Source organism: Stenella coeruleoalba, assembly GCF_951394435.1.
Source record: "Stenella coeruleoalba genome assembly, chromosome: 6".
Lineage (NCBI taxonomy): Eukaryota > Metazoa > Chordata > Mammalia > Artiodactyla > Delphinidae > Stenella > Stenella coeruleoalba.
Window position 1 is genome coordinate 108,818,731 of NC_137151.1, and position 12,193 is coordinate 108,830,923.

Here is a 12,193-nt window from a genome sequence, read left to right on the forward strand (position 1 = left end):
AAAAAGGATTCTGAGATTTAAACCCAGGCTTTCGGATTCCAGCACTGGCTCATGCCTCTTAGTCGTCATGGAGGAGGGAGGAAGGGAATCACTGGTTGAGAACCCTCCCCCATTAGGTGTCAGGTACTGGGATGTATGCAGTTACATGTTATCCCATGGTATTCCCCACAACAACAGTGACAGGTGGTTTTCCTTGTTTCCATTTTACAGGTGAGAAAATTGAGGCCCAGAGATAGCTTGCCCCAAGTCACAACCCCAGAGCTATTTGTGCCTCATAGCCCAGAACTTGACTCACAAAGTAGTTGAGAAAAGTGTGGAATGACCCCAGATTCTGGAAGGCAAGCCTGGCTTTATAAGCTGAAATTCCCTACCAGGTGATAGGAAGGGCAGGCAGTGAAGATTCTCATATTCCAAACATCCCCCCACCACCACCACCATCAGACACACACCACTATGCGGACTGGCACTGTCAGCTGGCTTGGCCACTCCAGGGGTTTAAGGCTCATAAAATGTAAATATATGAGCTGGGAAGTGGAGAAGGTAGACTAAATCATTGTTCACTAGCTGGAATGCATTTCTCAGATTAGCTAAGCAGTAGCGGGCCAGAGGGCTCCAAGCTGGGTGACCTGCCTTGGTGGCAAGCTATGGCCAGTGGCTGGAGAGGGACCACTGGTACAGGAGGGTAAGGAGGGGGCACTGGAGAAAGGGGAGGAAGGCCTCCCAGTACTGCAGCTCAGGGTGTGCCAGGTCCCACCCCCCAGAGGCGGGGCCAGGCTGATCCCCGCCAGCCTCAGCTCCATCCCTCCAGGAACCCAGGCGAGGGCAGAGCCAGGGAGAGCAGTGGAGAGCCGGGGCCCTGCTGTACTCGCACAGTGGAGGTACCATGCCCTTACCGGTCAGGACACCAGACATCGCCAGAAGCCCTGCAGCGCTGGCTGCGACAACTCCCTGACACTCAGAGGAAAAGCCCAGGCTGGGGGAGCAACACCTGTCCCTCACAGCCATGTGAGTACCTACCCCCTCTCCCCCTTCCCCACCCGGCCCCCGGGGCCACACCTGGAGACCTCGACCCCAGATCTTGCAGAGGCCATTGCAAGCAGCCTGAGCCACCAGAGCCTCCGGGTTGTGCAGGTCACACGGCCAGCACACCCATAAGACTGCTGGGAAGTCGCCCCGGCGGCCGACCCTGCCTTTCTCGCTGGTCTGTTGGAGGTAGGGTGGGAGACTCACTCCAGCGAAGAGCTGGGAGCTCCAGCCCATGACTCCAGAGTCCAGGATTGAAGTAACGGACTCTGAGGTCTCCTGGGGTTTAATAAAGTTGACAGTGCAGGGATGAAGGGGAACAGAAACTGGAGGGCCGCTGGAGAGGCGAAGATGTTCCCAGCGGACGGCACTGGGGGAGGTTGAGGAAGAAGAAACAGAAGCTGAGGGTAAAGGGGTGCAGCAGCTTGGGGGGACCTGAGAGGAGCTGGGGATAGAAGGGGCAACATCTCCTGCGCTCAGGGTGGCCGTGGGGCCCTCTAATCCTCTGACCCGGGGGAGGCGGCAGGTAGGAATCCTTTCCCTCTTGACTTTAATCCTAGCACCAGCGGCTGCTCCCATTGACAGAAGCAGGAGTTCCCACAGGGCCCAGGACCCCTCCCCTGTCCCCCATCCCTATGATGTGGCAGTGGGGACAGGGCATGGGAGGACTGGGACAGGTCAGAGCCACAGAGAGGCCAGGCCCTGCCCAGCGGCTCCTCCTCCCTCTCTGGGCTCGCTTCAGCCCTCTGCCGCCGGCATCTGCACATTCACTGCCAACCCTCCCCCCTCCCAGCAACTCCTCCCCTCCTCCAGTTCCCAGGAAAGGCCCTGTTGCTAGAGAGGTAGGGATGCGTCAAGTTTATGGGCTGGAAGTCCTGCCCGGAGGCTGCTCATTGAGGTGTAACTGGTGACAAGGCGGATGGAGGGGAGGTGCAAGGGACCGGGCAACCCCTTGCTGCCACCCATTGCCCTGGCCTCATCACTAACTCAGTGAGCCCTGCCTCAGGGTGACTTCTGCCCCTACCTGCACCCCGAATCCTTAGCAACCTACCACCTCTTAATGCACGGGTGCCCACGAGCCTGCGAGCATCTGAAGACAAGGACCGCCCTCCTTCATTTAGCACCCACCCCGAGTCCCTTGTCCCGGCTCTGGCCCCAGCCCGAAGGAGGCCATCAACTGTTGGCTGGCCAGAGGACCACTACACACCAGCCAGACCCTATCCTATCCTGTCAGCTAATTTGTTAGATGCCTCACCCGGTGGAGGCAGGGATGGTCAAAATGCTTTGGGGATGGGTGGGTCCACTTTTCAGCCTAAACAGAGGCATAAACACAGCTGCCCAGAGAGGACCAGACAGATAACAGAAATGGGCCGACAGGGCTGGGTGGGGACTGTGGGAGCTGTCTGAAGGCAGCCACAACTCAACTCCAGCTGGTTGCTATCATACAGGCAGGACCTGATTTTTTTTAAGCCCAAAATATGAATTTTTATGTAAATTTTAATTGGCAATTCATTGGGGGGAAAATGTGTATCAGCAAACAGGATATGGCCCACAGTCTGTTGGTCTGCGACCTCTGGATTAATGTGCAGCCTTGCCGAGCAGACAGTGACCTGCAGCCCCACCCTAACTCCGGTTGCCCCATCTTCCATCTAGGCACGCCCGCTGCTGCTCCAGGTCTCCCCCGTCCCCAGGCCCAAGATGACACCCAACAGCACCAGGGAGATGCCCAGCCCCATTCCCGCAGGGGCCCTGGGGCTCTCCCTGGCCCTGGCAAGCCTCATCGTCGCTGCCAACCTGTTCCTGGCCCTGGGCATCGCCAGGGACCACCGCCTGCGCGGCCCACCCGCTGGCTGCTTCTTCCTGAGCCTGCTGCTGGCCGGGCTGCTCACCGGGCTGGCGCTGCCCGTGCTGCCAGGCCTATGGAACCAGAGCCGCCGAGGCTACTGGTCCTGCCTCTTCCTCTACTTGGCTCCCAATTTCTCCTTCCTCTCCCTGCTTGCCAACCTCCTGCTGGTGCACGGGGAGCGCTACATGGCAGTGCTGCGGCCTCTGCGGCCCCGCGGGAGCACCCAGATGGCCCTGCTCCTCACCTGGGCTGGCCCCCTGCTCTTTGCCAGCCTGCCTGCCCTGGGCTGGAACCACTGGGCCCCTGGGGCCAACTGCAGCTCCCAGGCTGTCTTCCCAGCCCCCTACCTCTACCTCGAAGTCTATGGGGTCCTGCTGCCCGCCGTGGGCGCTGCCGCCCTTCTCTCGGTCCACGTGCTGGCCACCGCCCGCCGTCAGCTACAGGACATCCGCCGGCTGGAGCGGGCCGTGTGCCGCGGCGCGCCCTCGGCCCTGGCCCGCGCCCTCACCTGGCGGCAGGCCAGGGCACAGGCTGGAGCCACGTTGCTCTTCGGGCTGTGCTGGGGGCCCTACGTGGCCACCCTGCTCCTCTCCGTCCTGGCCTATGAGCAGCGCCCGCCGCTGGGGCCCGGAACTCTGCTGTCTCTCATCTCCCTGGGCAGCGCCAGTGCGGCGGCCGTGCCCGTGGCCATGGGGCTGGGTGATCAGCGCTACACGGCCCCCTGGAGGGCGGCCGCCCAGAAGTGGCTCCGGGTGCTGCGGGGAAGACCCCAGGGCAGTCCTGGACCCAGCCCCGCCTACCACACCAGCAACCAAAGCAGCATGGACCTCGACTTGAACTAGGGGAGGGGCCCCTGCCCGTTCCTACTAGAAGCATCCGTCCATCTTGGCCACCAAGCCCATCTCCACTTATCCCCGCACCTCTGGATCAGAGACCCTGCCCCTACACGACCCCACCCTGACTGAATAAAGCTCCCCTGGCTCCCAGCTGTGGTTATCTCATTCCACAACTTAGCAAAGGAGGGACAGGCGAGCAGCTGCGGAAAGAACCTAGAGGATCCAGGGAGATTCCAGTTCCAGACAGGCAGGCAGCTAGCTGTAGGTGAGGATGCTGCTGCCTGAGGGGGTGAGCTGAGGCACCTTGAGATCCAGCAGATGTGGCAGGGAGCCTCACCCCGACACGCCCCTCACTGGTTCCTCCTCATGTCCGGCCACCACGAAATCCACACAGACACGTCTCTGGGAAGTATATTTTATTTACATTTTTAAAATCTGTTAACTAATATCTCTTCCTCCTTTCCGCCCCCAGAGACTTGGGAAGGGAAAGAGCGGGAACTTCGAAGACCTACTCCCCACATACAAATACACACCCCCATGGCTCACACCAGCAAAGGAAGTGAAAGAGAAAGAGGTCTGAACCTCCCTCTGAAGGGCGTGCCAGGTCTGGGCGAGGACTACGAGGGAGAGGGCGGGAAGGAGGGGCCCGAGGGGTGGGACTCTTAAGAGAAGAAAGGGACAGAGAGGGGGCAAGTCAGTTTGAAGTGGTTGGAAAGTGAGTCCGAGGCCCGTCCCCTCCTCTTCCCTCCTACCCTACCGCCTCTGCTGATGGGGATCTCTGTGCCCCCTCCACACCAGACACAAAGCAGAGGCTGCAGCTGTTAGCGGTCAGGCCTCTGGACACAAAATACTTTTGCTTTGTGGTCTCCTGACGTGGTCACCACCAGGGAGGCATCTCTGTGGACAGAAGACACAGCTGGGAGGGACTGGAAGACCTCGGGCCCACCCCAGGCCCACCACCCAGGGGCCCTCTGGGGACCTCCTGCAGCTCATCCTCAACTCCAGACCCCTAGTGCCTGGCGCTGGGCGGACCCACACCCAGTGAACACGCCTGAAGCCAGCAACCAGCAAGGGGATCAGAGGAGAGCCGCCCGCATGGGGGAAGGGGTCCCAGCCCCTGCGCCCAGGGGATGAGATGTGAGGCCGCACCGTCAACGGAAGATGACTCCCGCAGGCTTGCCAGCTCTCCTGCCTCACAGGCAGGCCCAGGCCTTGGGGCCTAGCTGCCCCCTATACCCTAAGGACCCTGTGACACCCCCATGGGCTATTCCCACCTTCCAAACACAGAGACCCCAGCCCTTGCCCAATTCACTCACTTGCTGAGAGCAAAGTCCAGGATCTCGGCCGTGTGGCCCCGGTAGTCAGTAAGCAGGCGGCCGGTCCGAGCGTCCCAGAGGCGCACAATGCCGTCCAGGCTGCAAGTGTAAACCACGGCGGTGCCTGCCTCCCACAGCAGCTGCACGATGCCCGACTGCAGCAGGGTACGGCAGAAGCGGCGTGCGGTCAGGGGCGGGAGAGCTGACAGGCATCTGCTCCCACCTCTCAAGGACGGAGGGAGGGACTATGGGCCATAGGGAAGGACCAGACAGGAGCCCGGTCTGGGGCAGACGCTCCCAGAGACCTGGGATTCCCATGGCCGGGGCCATGGCTCCAGGCTGCCTGTACCTGGTGCTGACACTGGTGCCTGAGGGTCTGCGTAGACAGGTCATAGATGGCCAAGGTCCCATCCAGGTAGCCAACAGCTGCCAGAGGCATCCTGGGCAGAGGAGAGTATCACGACAGCTCGTGGAGGGACCTGGACTCGGGGTCCCCCAGCCCAGGCCCCCTCCCCCAAGCCCCCTGCTCTCGTGTCAGGCTGAGGCCCCGCTCACACTCACACACTGCAAAAGCCCAAGGACTCCACGGAGTTGGACTCGCTCTCCTCCCCTTCTCCCAGATTGGGCTGGGAGGCCACGGTCTCGGGTCTGAAAACGCCCACCACCTATGAGCCAGGGGAGAGGATCAGAGAAGAGCCTGGAAACATGGTCCTCTATTAAGAGAAGAAAGGCAGTGGGGCAAGGAGGCTGGGTGAAGGATAAGAGACAAAGGGGAGGAGACGCAGAAAGCGGAGGCCCCAGAGCCAGGCTCCAGGTCCCACTCACCTTGCCGGTGGTGGCACTGACCAGCTTGGCCTGGCAGTCCACAGAGCCAGTGAGGATCAGGCTGCCGTCCTGGTTGGTGGCAACACAGGTCAGAGGGCCTTGGTGACCCTCGGTCCCTAGGATGAAGCAGAGGAATAAGTCGGATTTCATCCTGTCCCAGGTCTCAGCCCCTGCCCCACAAAGGCCTAGGTTAACACCTTCCCCACCCCAGATACCTTTTAGTACATGGATAGAGTTTCCCTGCTTCAGGTCCCAAACCCGGATGGTACCATCTTCATAGCCGACCACAGCTCGCTTCCCTAAAGGGCCAGAGATGGAGATGAGGAGAGAAGAACAGATAGCACACTCAGACGCATCAGCAGGGGAGGGAGGGGATGGGGGCAAGGAAGTGAGGGAACACACAGCGCCCCAGGGAAGACCCAGTCCCGGGTGGAAAGGGGGAGCTATCTGCTCTGGGGCCTGGGAGGTCAGTGCTCCCAAGAGCAGGCCTCAGAGTTTGCTGGCGGTGGCCCAGGAGGGAGCCAGGGAGACGCGTAACCCTGGTCCCCACCTCTCTGCACTCAGGAAAGCTGCTCTCACCATCAGGGAGGACTCGGCCACAGGTGGCTGGGCAGTTGGGGCCCTGGAAGGTCTTGCAGTCACCATTCGGGACCTTCCACATCCAGGTGTTGCCGTCAGCCGTGCCCGCCAGTAGGACAGGTGCCCGAGAGTGCCACTCCATCCACTGGGCAGAGACAAAGGCTCAAGAGGGAGGCCCCTCACCCCATCTCACCTAGGAGTCTGCCCCATGAGGTCTGCCAAGTTTTCCCCGCTTCTGAGTCAGCAGGCACATCCCAGGGAATGGGCCTAGACATTCTTGCTGTACTCTGGGGGTGTACCGGCTCAGAGCTGGCTTGGTCTGCTCAAGGTGGCACGGACCCCCAGGGTCTCACCCCTCCCCCGGCCCTCAGAGTTGAATCCCACTCTGATGATCTCACCTCCAGATCTCCTGCTTCAAAGGACCAGACCTCCTCCTTGGTGTCCACCTGCCACACTTTTAAGAGGCCACTCATGTCCCCTGTGGCCACCAGGGTAGAGTCGTGGCTGAAAGCAGCACAGGTCACAGAGTCTTTGTGGCCTGCAGAGAAGCGTGGGCAGGAAGAGAAGAGAGCATCAGCGTACCTGGTGCTGGGGACACGGGACCCAGGTATCTGGCCCCCAGAAAGGACCAGCTGGGAAAAAAAAGGATGGGTCCAAACTCAGAAAAACTCAGAAAAAAGGATGGGTCCAAACTCAGAGCTGCTCCAGAAGCCAACATCCCCATGTCTCCCCAGGGGAGACACTGCTGGCCCCCCACTCAACCATGTATAGCCCAGGCCTATGTCTTCCCCATTCTGTCCCTTCCACATCTCTGCCTGAAATACTCACAGCCTCCTTCCTGCCCCAATTCTCCTTCACTAGTGTCACCTCCTCCCAGGCCTTTCCCTGACTCCCTCAGCCAATCAGTGCCTCCCTCCCCTATGCCCACAACAGACCATTTTATTCTTTGGGGCCCTCAGGCCAAGTATAGAGCTGGCAAAACGGGAGTCCGTAAATGGCTATTGGAGGCACAACCGCTGCAGGCCAGCCCCCTAAGACCTCTAAGGGGCAGGACCTCAGCCAGGCCCGCTCACCTGCACACTCAAAGAGCAGTTCCCCGTCGCTGAGCCTCCACACAAAGGCTTTGTCATCTTCGCCCCCTGTCACTGCCAAGGTGTTGGTCTTGGGGTCCAGGCTCACACAAAACACAGATGCTGTCCCAAGAGATACTCCATGAGTAAGGAGACAGGGCTCCCACCCAGGATTCTGTCCTTCGGGACCTTTGGGAAGCCCACCCCCTTCCACCCAAAGTAACACTTCTTTCCTCCTGGAAAAGAAGGGCGCATCCAAGTTCTTCTAAGTTTCAAGCATCAGGTTGTTGGAGAAATCCCTCCCCAAGCTTGCCGAACTCTAAGTCCTTCTCCAGGACAGATCCCCCTTCAGTGCTGTTCCCTTCACCACCCCACACTGATGCCATGGACAAGAGAAAGGTACATGTGCAGCGCTTACAATTCTCAGCATGGGATGCCACCAGTCTGGGGTCTGAGTGAGGAAAGCGTCATGTTACTGGTTCCTTATTAAGAGCTAATATTTAAGAGGATTATCTAAAACATGCTCCAAAAGGTACTATTACCTGTAATTCACAATAAAAGAACTTTTACCAGTGACAACTTTTTAAAAGGAAACTAAAACCCAGAGACTTTAATAAAGATCATAAACAGACGAGTAGCTGGGATAGGATTTGAACCCAAGTGTCTCAACTGACTCCAGGAGCCAAGCTCTCCTCCATTCCATCATACTGCCCCCCTACCTGTGAGCTCCTCCAGGGCAAGGCCAGCATTTTCCCACCGCTGTGTCCCTCATAATGCTCCCGACACAGCGGATGGCTGATGCTCAAATGCCCACCTGGACTGGGTTTACGATGGATCTCCTCAGAGACCTACCTGAGTGCAATGCAAAGGTGACTTCGCTATCGTCTGGGCCCTCCATGCTGCCGACCACCCCTTCCTGGGGTTCCAGAACCCAGCCCTCCTCATTGCCATCTTCCTCTTCCTCTTCCTCAAAGTCCACATCTTCCATCTCCTGGGCCAGATCGTCTGCTTTGGGGAGAGGGTTAAAAGATGGGGTTCGGCAGGCGGTAAGAGGGATAGGAAGTGCGGGGAGGCTGGGGTGGTCGTGTGGCAAGAGGGCAAGGTGAGGTCAGACAGAAGGGGTGAAGCGGCAGGGGGAGGGGGCGTATGGGACGGAGGACAGGACAGGTCTGTGGACCTGGGGTTGGCCAGGGACCGTGTGGGAAGGGAGGAGCGAGGGAATGATGGGAAGGGGGGGTGTGTGAGGGGAAGGGCCAGGGGAGGCGTCAGAGGAACCCCCACCCCGGCCAGGCCTGAGAACTAAGTGTGGGGTTGGGGGAGAGGGGAAGGGCGAAGGAGGTCGGTAGGAATGACCGGTGGGGTGGCGGGTGGTGGAGTGGGGGTGGGGTGGGGAGAGAGAGAAGCAGGGGTCAAAGGCCAGTGGTGAGCGCCTCCTGTCCCGTGGCCCGAGGATCGACAGCTCTCACCCGGGTCCGGCGGACCGGGATCCAGTTCTACCACCTCGATAATCTCTTCATCACCATGGAAGCTTAGGGTCTCCAGTGGAGGGGTGTCAGCGGTGGCCCCGCTTTCCGATTCGGACTCCATGCGGCGCAAGCGGCGAACCCACTTCTCTGGGCCCAAACGCCTCCCAGAGTCAGCTCTGCGCGACGACGCGGAACTCGAGCCCCTCCTCCCGGGAGGAAGTAGGCGTAGGCGACTCCCCGGCAGGGAGAGCGACGGCCTCTCGACCAATAGAGAAGGGGGTGGGCTGGCTTAACCACCAATCACAGGGCAGAGTTGGGAGACGGAGCCGGGGCGTGGAGAGGAGAACCCAACTCCGCCCGACCTGACTCCGCCCCCAACAGGAGGGCAACAAGCGAGCGTGCGCGCCTCCGGGGTATCTCCTGGGAATAGTAGTTCTCCCGGGTCTGTTCCGCGGGCTTCTGGGAGATGTAGTTTCTGCTCTGTAGGCTGGACGGGAAGAGCGGGGGAGGCCCCTTACGCAAACTACAATTCCCGGCGGGGAGCGCGGTGAAGGGGGGTGGGTTCTGAACATGGCGGCGGTGGTAGCTGCTACGGCGCTGAAGGGCCGGGGGGCGAGAAATGCCCGCGTCCTCCGGGGTAAGGAGAGGGACCCCGGGGAGGGCCGGACTGCAGGGGGCACCCTTTTACTCACATCCCGCTCGGCGATAGCAGGAGGTCAGGGCTGTCGATTGCTGCCCGCACCCCTCTGCAGGATCTTAAAGAGTCTGGGAGCTAAAAGATGCTCTCTAGAGGTCACCCAGTCCATCCCTTAGCCTTCCCGTTACACGACACCTCTGGGGTCTTGCAGCGAAAGGGAGCCCCAAGGAAGCCTTTTAGACTCCCGTGCTCCAGGTGTTTCACACTCACCGCAGTGCAGAGGAAAGAACCCTGGGCTTCTGGAGGCTTGGGTTCTAGCCCCGGATAATTAGCAGTTTGACCTTGGGCGAAGCAGTTCGTCTCTTGGGGCTTCAGTTTCCTCTTCTATAAAATGAGGGGATAGAGTAGACTACCTTTAAGCTCCCTTCCAGTGCTAACATTCTGCAGTTTGAAAACCATTTCTCGGATTTCCTTCATACGTCTCAATGTGAGCCCCACTGCAGTCCTTCACATCCTGTCGTCTGATGAGATGAAGAACAGCGAAGCTCGCTCTCCTGGCACCAGGGTGATGAGCCCGCAGTGACGTGGAAGTGGCTTTCAAAGGTGCCACCTCGATGGCGATTTTCCCATTTCCCTCTGGACTTTCCCTGGTACTTGTTACTCCAAACTGCAGTCACTCCCCTTCCTCAGATCTCAGCCATTCCTTCCCCGGGCTTTCTTCTCACCTTGTCTTAACTACCTTCCTTGCCTCCATCCACAGGGATTCTCTCAGGAGCCACAGCTAACAAGGCTTCCCAGAACAGGACCCGGGCACTGCAAAGCCACAGCTCCCCAGAGTGCAAGGAGGAGCCTGAGCCCCTGTCCCCTGAACTGGAATACATTCCCAGAAAGAGGGGCAAGAACCCAATGAAAGCTGTGGGACTAGCCTGGTGAGTTTTAACTAACCCTTTGCCCACCAGTGGGGAGTGGCATCAGGGGAGGGTGGAACCCAGAAACTTCTCCAAGTTTCAGGTGGTGAGCTGAATCCAAGGTTGCGGAGACCGGATTGCTGGGTGTGAGGACTGGAATCTCAGAGGATTGGGGCAGGGGAGGGAGTTGGGAAAGTATGTGAAATTGGAGAGATAGTGGGTTTTCTGTGGAGTGAGCTGAGCTAATCTGATTCATATTTGGGTCCCTGGCCTCATCCTCTCTTTTGGGAGCTTGGGGCAAGACCCAATTGAGATTTTAATAGAGATTTAATTGAGATCACGCGAGATTATATTAGTTGTATAGTAGTAGCACCTACAAGGTGTTCAGTGCATTGTTATTTGAATCTGACTCTGATCTTAATACGTATTATTGATCAATATTAAAAGAAAAAAAGGGGGAAAATTAACATTTTTTCCAGCACCTAAGGTGTGCCAGTACTTTATCGCGTAATGTTTTAGGCTTTCTGAGATAAATAGGACATCCCCATTTTACAGAGGAGGGAACTGAGGCTCAGAGCTGGATTCTCACCAGGTCTTGTGACTCCATGACCTTTCCCCACACTGAAGTGCCTCCCACGTAGCAGTTACTCAGATTAAGAAGGGGAGTCTGGGAGGGGGTATGGGGTGGTTTAGGCAGAGGGAATCTTTGCCAGGACTTGGAGAGGGAAAGAGGATGGGCTGTCTGGAAAGTCTTGCACAGTTGCTACAGCAGGAGATGGCAGGGCTCATGCTGAGGAGTGTCAGGCTAAAGGGGAAAGGAATGACGAGGTGGGCAGAGACCCAACCACACTGGCCCTTTTGTGCCGTGCCTAGGAGTTTGAACTTGGCCAGGAAGTGATAAGAGAGCTATTACGGGGTTTTGAGCAGGGCAGCGACAGGATCTGATTCGAGTGGGACCCTCCAGCAGCCAGCACAGAGGCTGAATAGATGCGAGTGGTATTGCAGTGTTCGTGCAATTGGTGAGGCTGGAATGAGATTCTCCCCAGCTCCTCTGGCTCAGGCTTGGCCCCTCCCCAAACCCCGTGCACATCTCCCCACCCCTAGGGCCATCGGCTTCCCCTGTGGTATCCTCCTCTTCATCCTCACCAAGCGGGAAGTGGACAAGGACCGTTTGAAGCAGATGAAGGCTCGGCAGAACATGCGGGCATCCAACACGGGCGAGTATGAGAGCCAGAGGTTCAGGGCCTCCTCCCATCATGCCCCGACTCCTGAAGATGGGTCCCCGGGTGCAGTGGTGAGGAACACTGCCACCCTCCCCTAGACTGTATTGATTGTGGCCTCCAGACTGTCAAGTCCTTTCTGGTCTTTGCCTCTGAGGCCCACCAGAGGGCGCATGAAGCCCAGGCTGCTGCCAGCCCCATCCCTCCCAAGAAACCAGCCAAAGGCAAATAAAGTTACTGAGAGTTTGAGTGGAAAGGAACCAGGACTGGGTTTGTGAGTCCCTTGGGATGGGAGGGGCAGAGTGTGGGGTTGGTTACTCATGTGTGCTCCCTCTCACAGAAGCCTCAGTGTTCCAGGCTGAATGGTTGGGGAAACCACAGAGACTTAAGTACAAGCCTAGGCTCAGGCCCTGGGGACCAAGCCCTCAGAGCTGCTGGCCAGGAGGGTGGGGTTCCATTCAGCCTAA

At 58.6% G+C, this 12,193-nt stretch overlaps 3 protein-coding genes across 4 annotated transcripts; 2 read left to right on the top strand and 1 right to left on the bottom strand.

The window, feature by feature from the left end:
* Positions 1 to 616: 616 nt before the first annotated feature.
* On the top strand, positions 617 to 3,797 carry GPBAR1 (G protein-coupled bile acid receptor 1). Its single transcript, XM_079925342.1, has 2 exons — positions 617 to 1,005; positions 2,677 to 3,797. The coding sequence occupies exon 2, from the start codon at positions 2,722 to 2,724 to the stop codon at positions 3,709 to 3,711; it is 990 nt and encodes a 329-aa protein (XP_079781468.1). The 5' UTR covers positions 617 to 1,005; positions 2,677 to 2,721; the 3' UTR covers positions 3,712 to 3,797.
* Positions 3,798 to 4,113: 316 nt separating this feature from the next.
* On the bottom strand, positions 4,114 to 9,187 carry AAMP (angio associated migratory cell protein). 2 transcript variants are annotated; one of them, XM_079924226.1, is made up of 11 exons: positions 8,962 to 9,187; positions 8,348 to 8,503; positions 7,499 to 7,618; positions 6,824 to 6,963; positions 6,426 to 6,570; positions 6,062 to 6,145; positions 5,847 to 5,962; positions 5,583 to 5,686; positions 5,371 to 5,461; positions 5,022 to 5,176; positions 4,114 to 4,602 (listed from the first exon to the last, which is right to left on the bottom strand). In XM_079924226.1, the coding sequence occupies exons 1-11, from the start codon at positions 9,080 to 9,082 to the stop codon at positions 4,527 to 4,529; spliced, it is 1,308 nt and encodes a 435-aa protein (XP_079780352.1). In that variant the 5' UTR covers positions 9,083 to 9,187; the 3' UTR covers positions 4,114 to 4,526. The 2 variants fall into 2 exon arrangements, with proteins under 2 accessions (XP_079780352.1, XP_079780353.1); XM_079924227.1 differs by having other exon boundaries at positions 8,348 to 8,500; positions 8,962 to 9,186.
* Positions 9,188 to 9,518: 331 nt separating this feature from the next.
* Positions 9,519 to 11,991, top strand: LOC307187606 (putative hydrolase PNKD). Its single transcript, XM_079923915.1, has 3 exons — positions 9,519 to 9,598; positions 10,359 to 10,527; positions 11,611 to 11,991. The coding sequence occupies exons 1-3, from the start codon at positions 9,532 to 9,534 to the stop codon at positions 11,825 to 11,827; spliced, it is 453 nt and encodes a 150-aa protein (XP_079780041.1). The 5' UTR covers positions 9,519 to 9,531; the 3' UTR covers positions 11,828 to 11,991.
* The last annotated feature ends 202 nt before the right edge of the window (positions 11,992 to 12,193 follow it).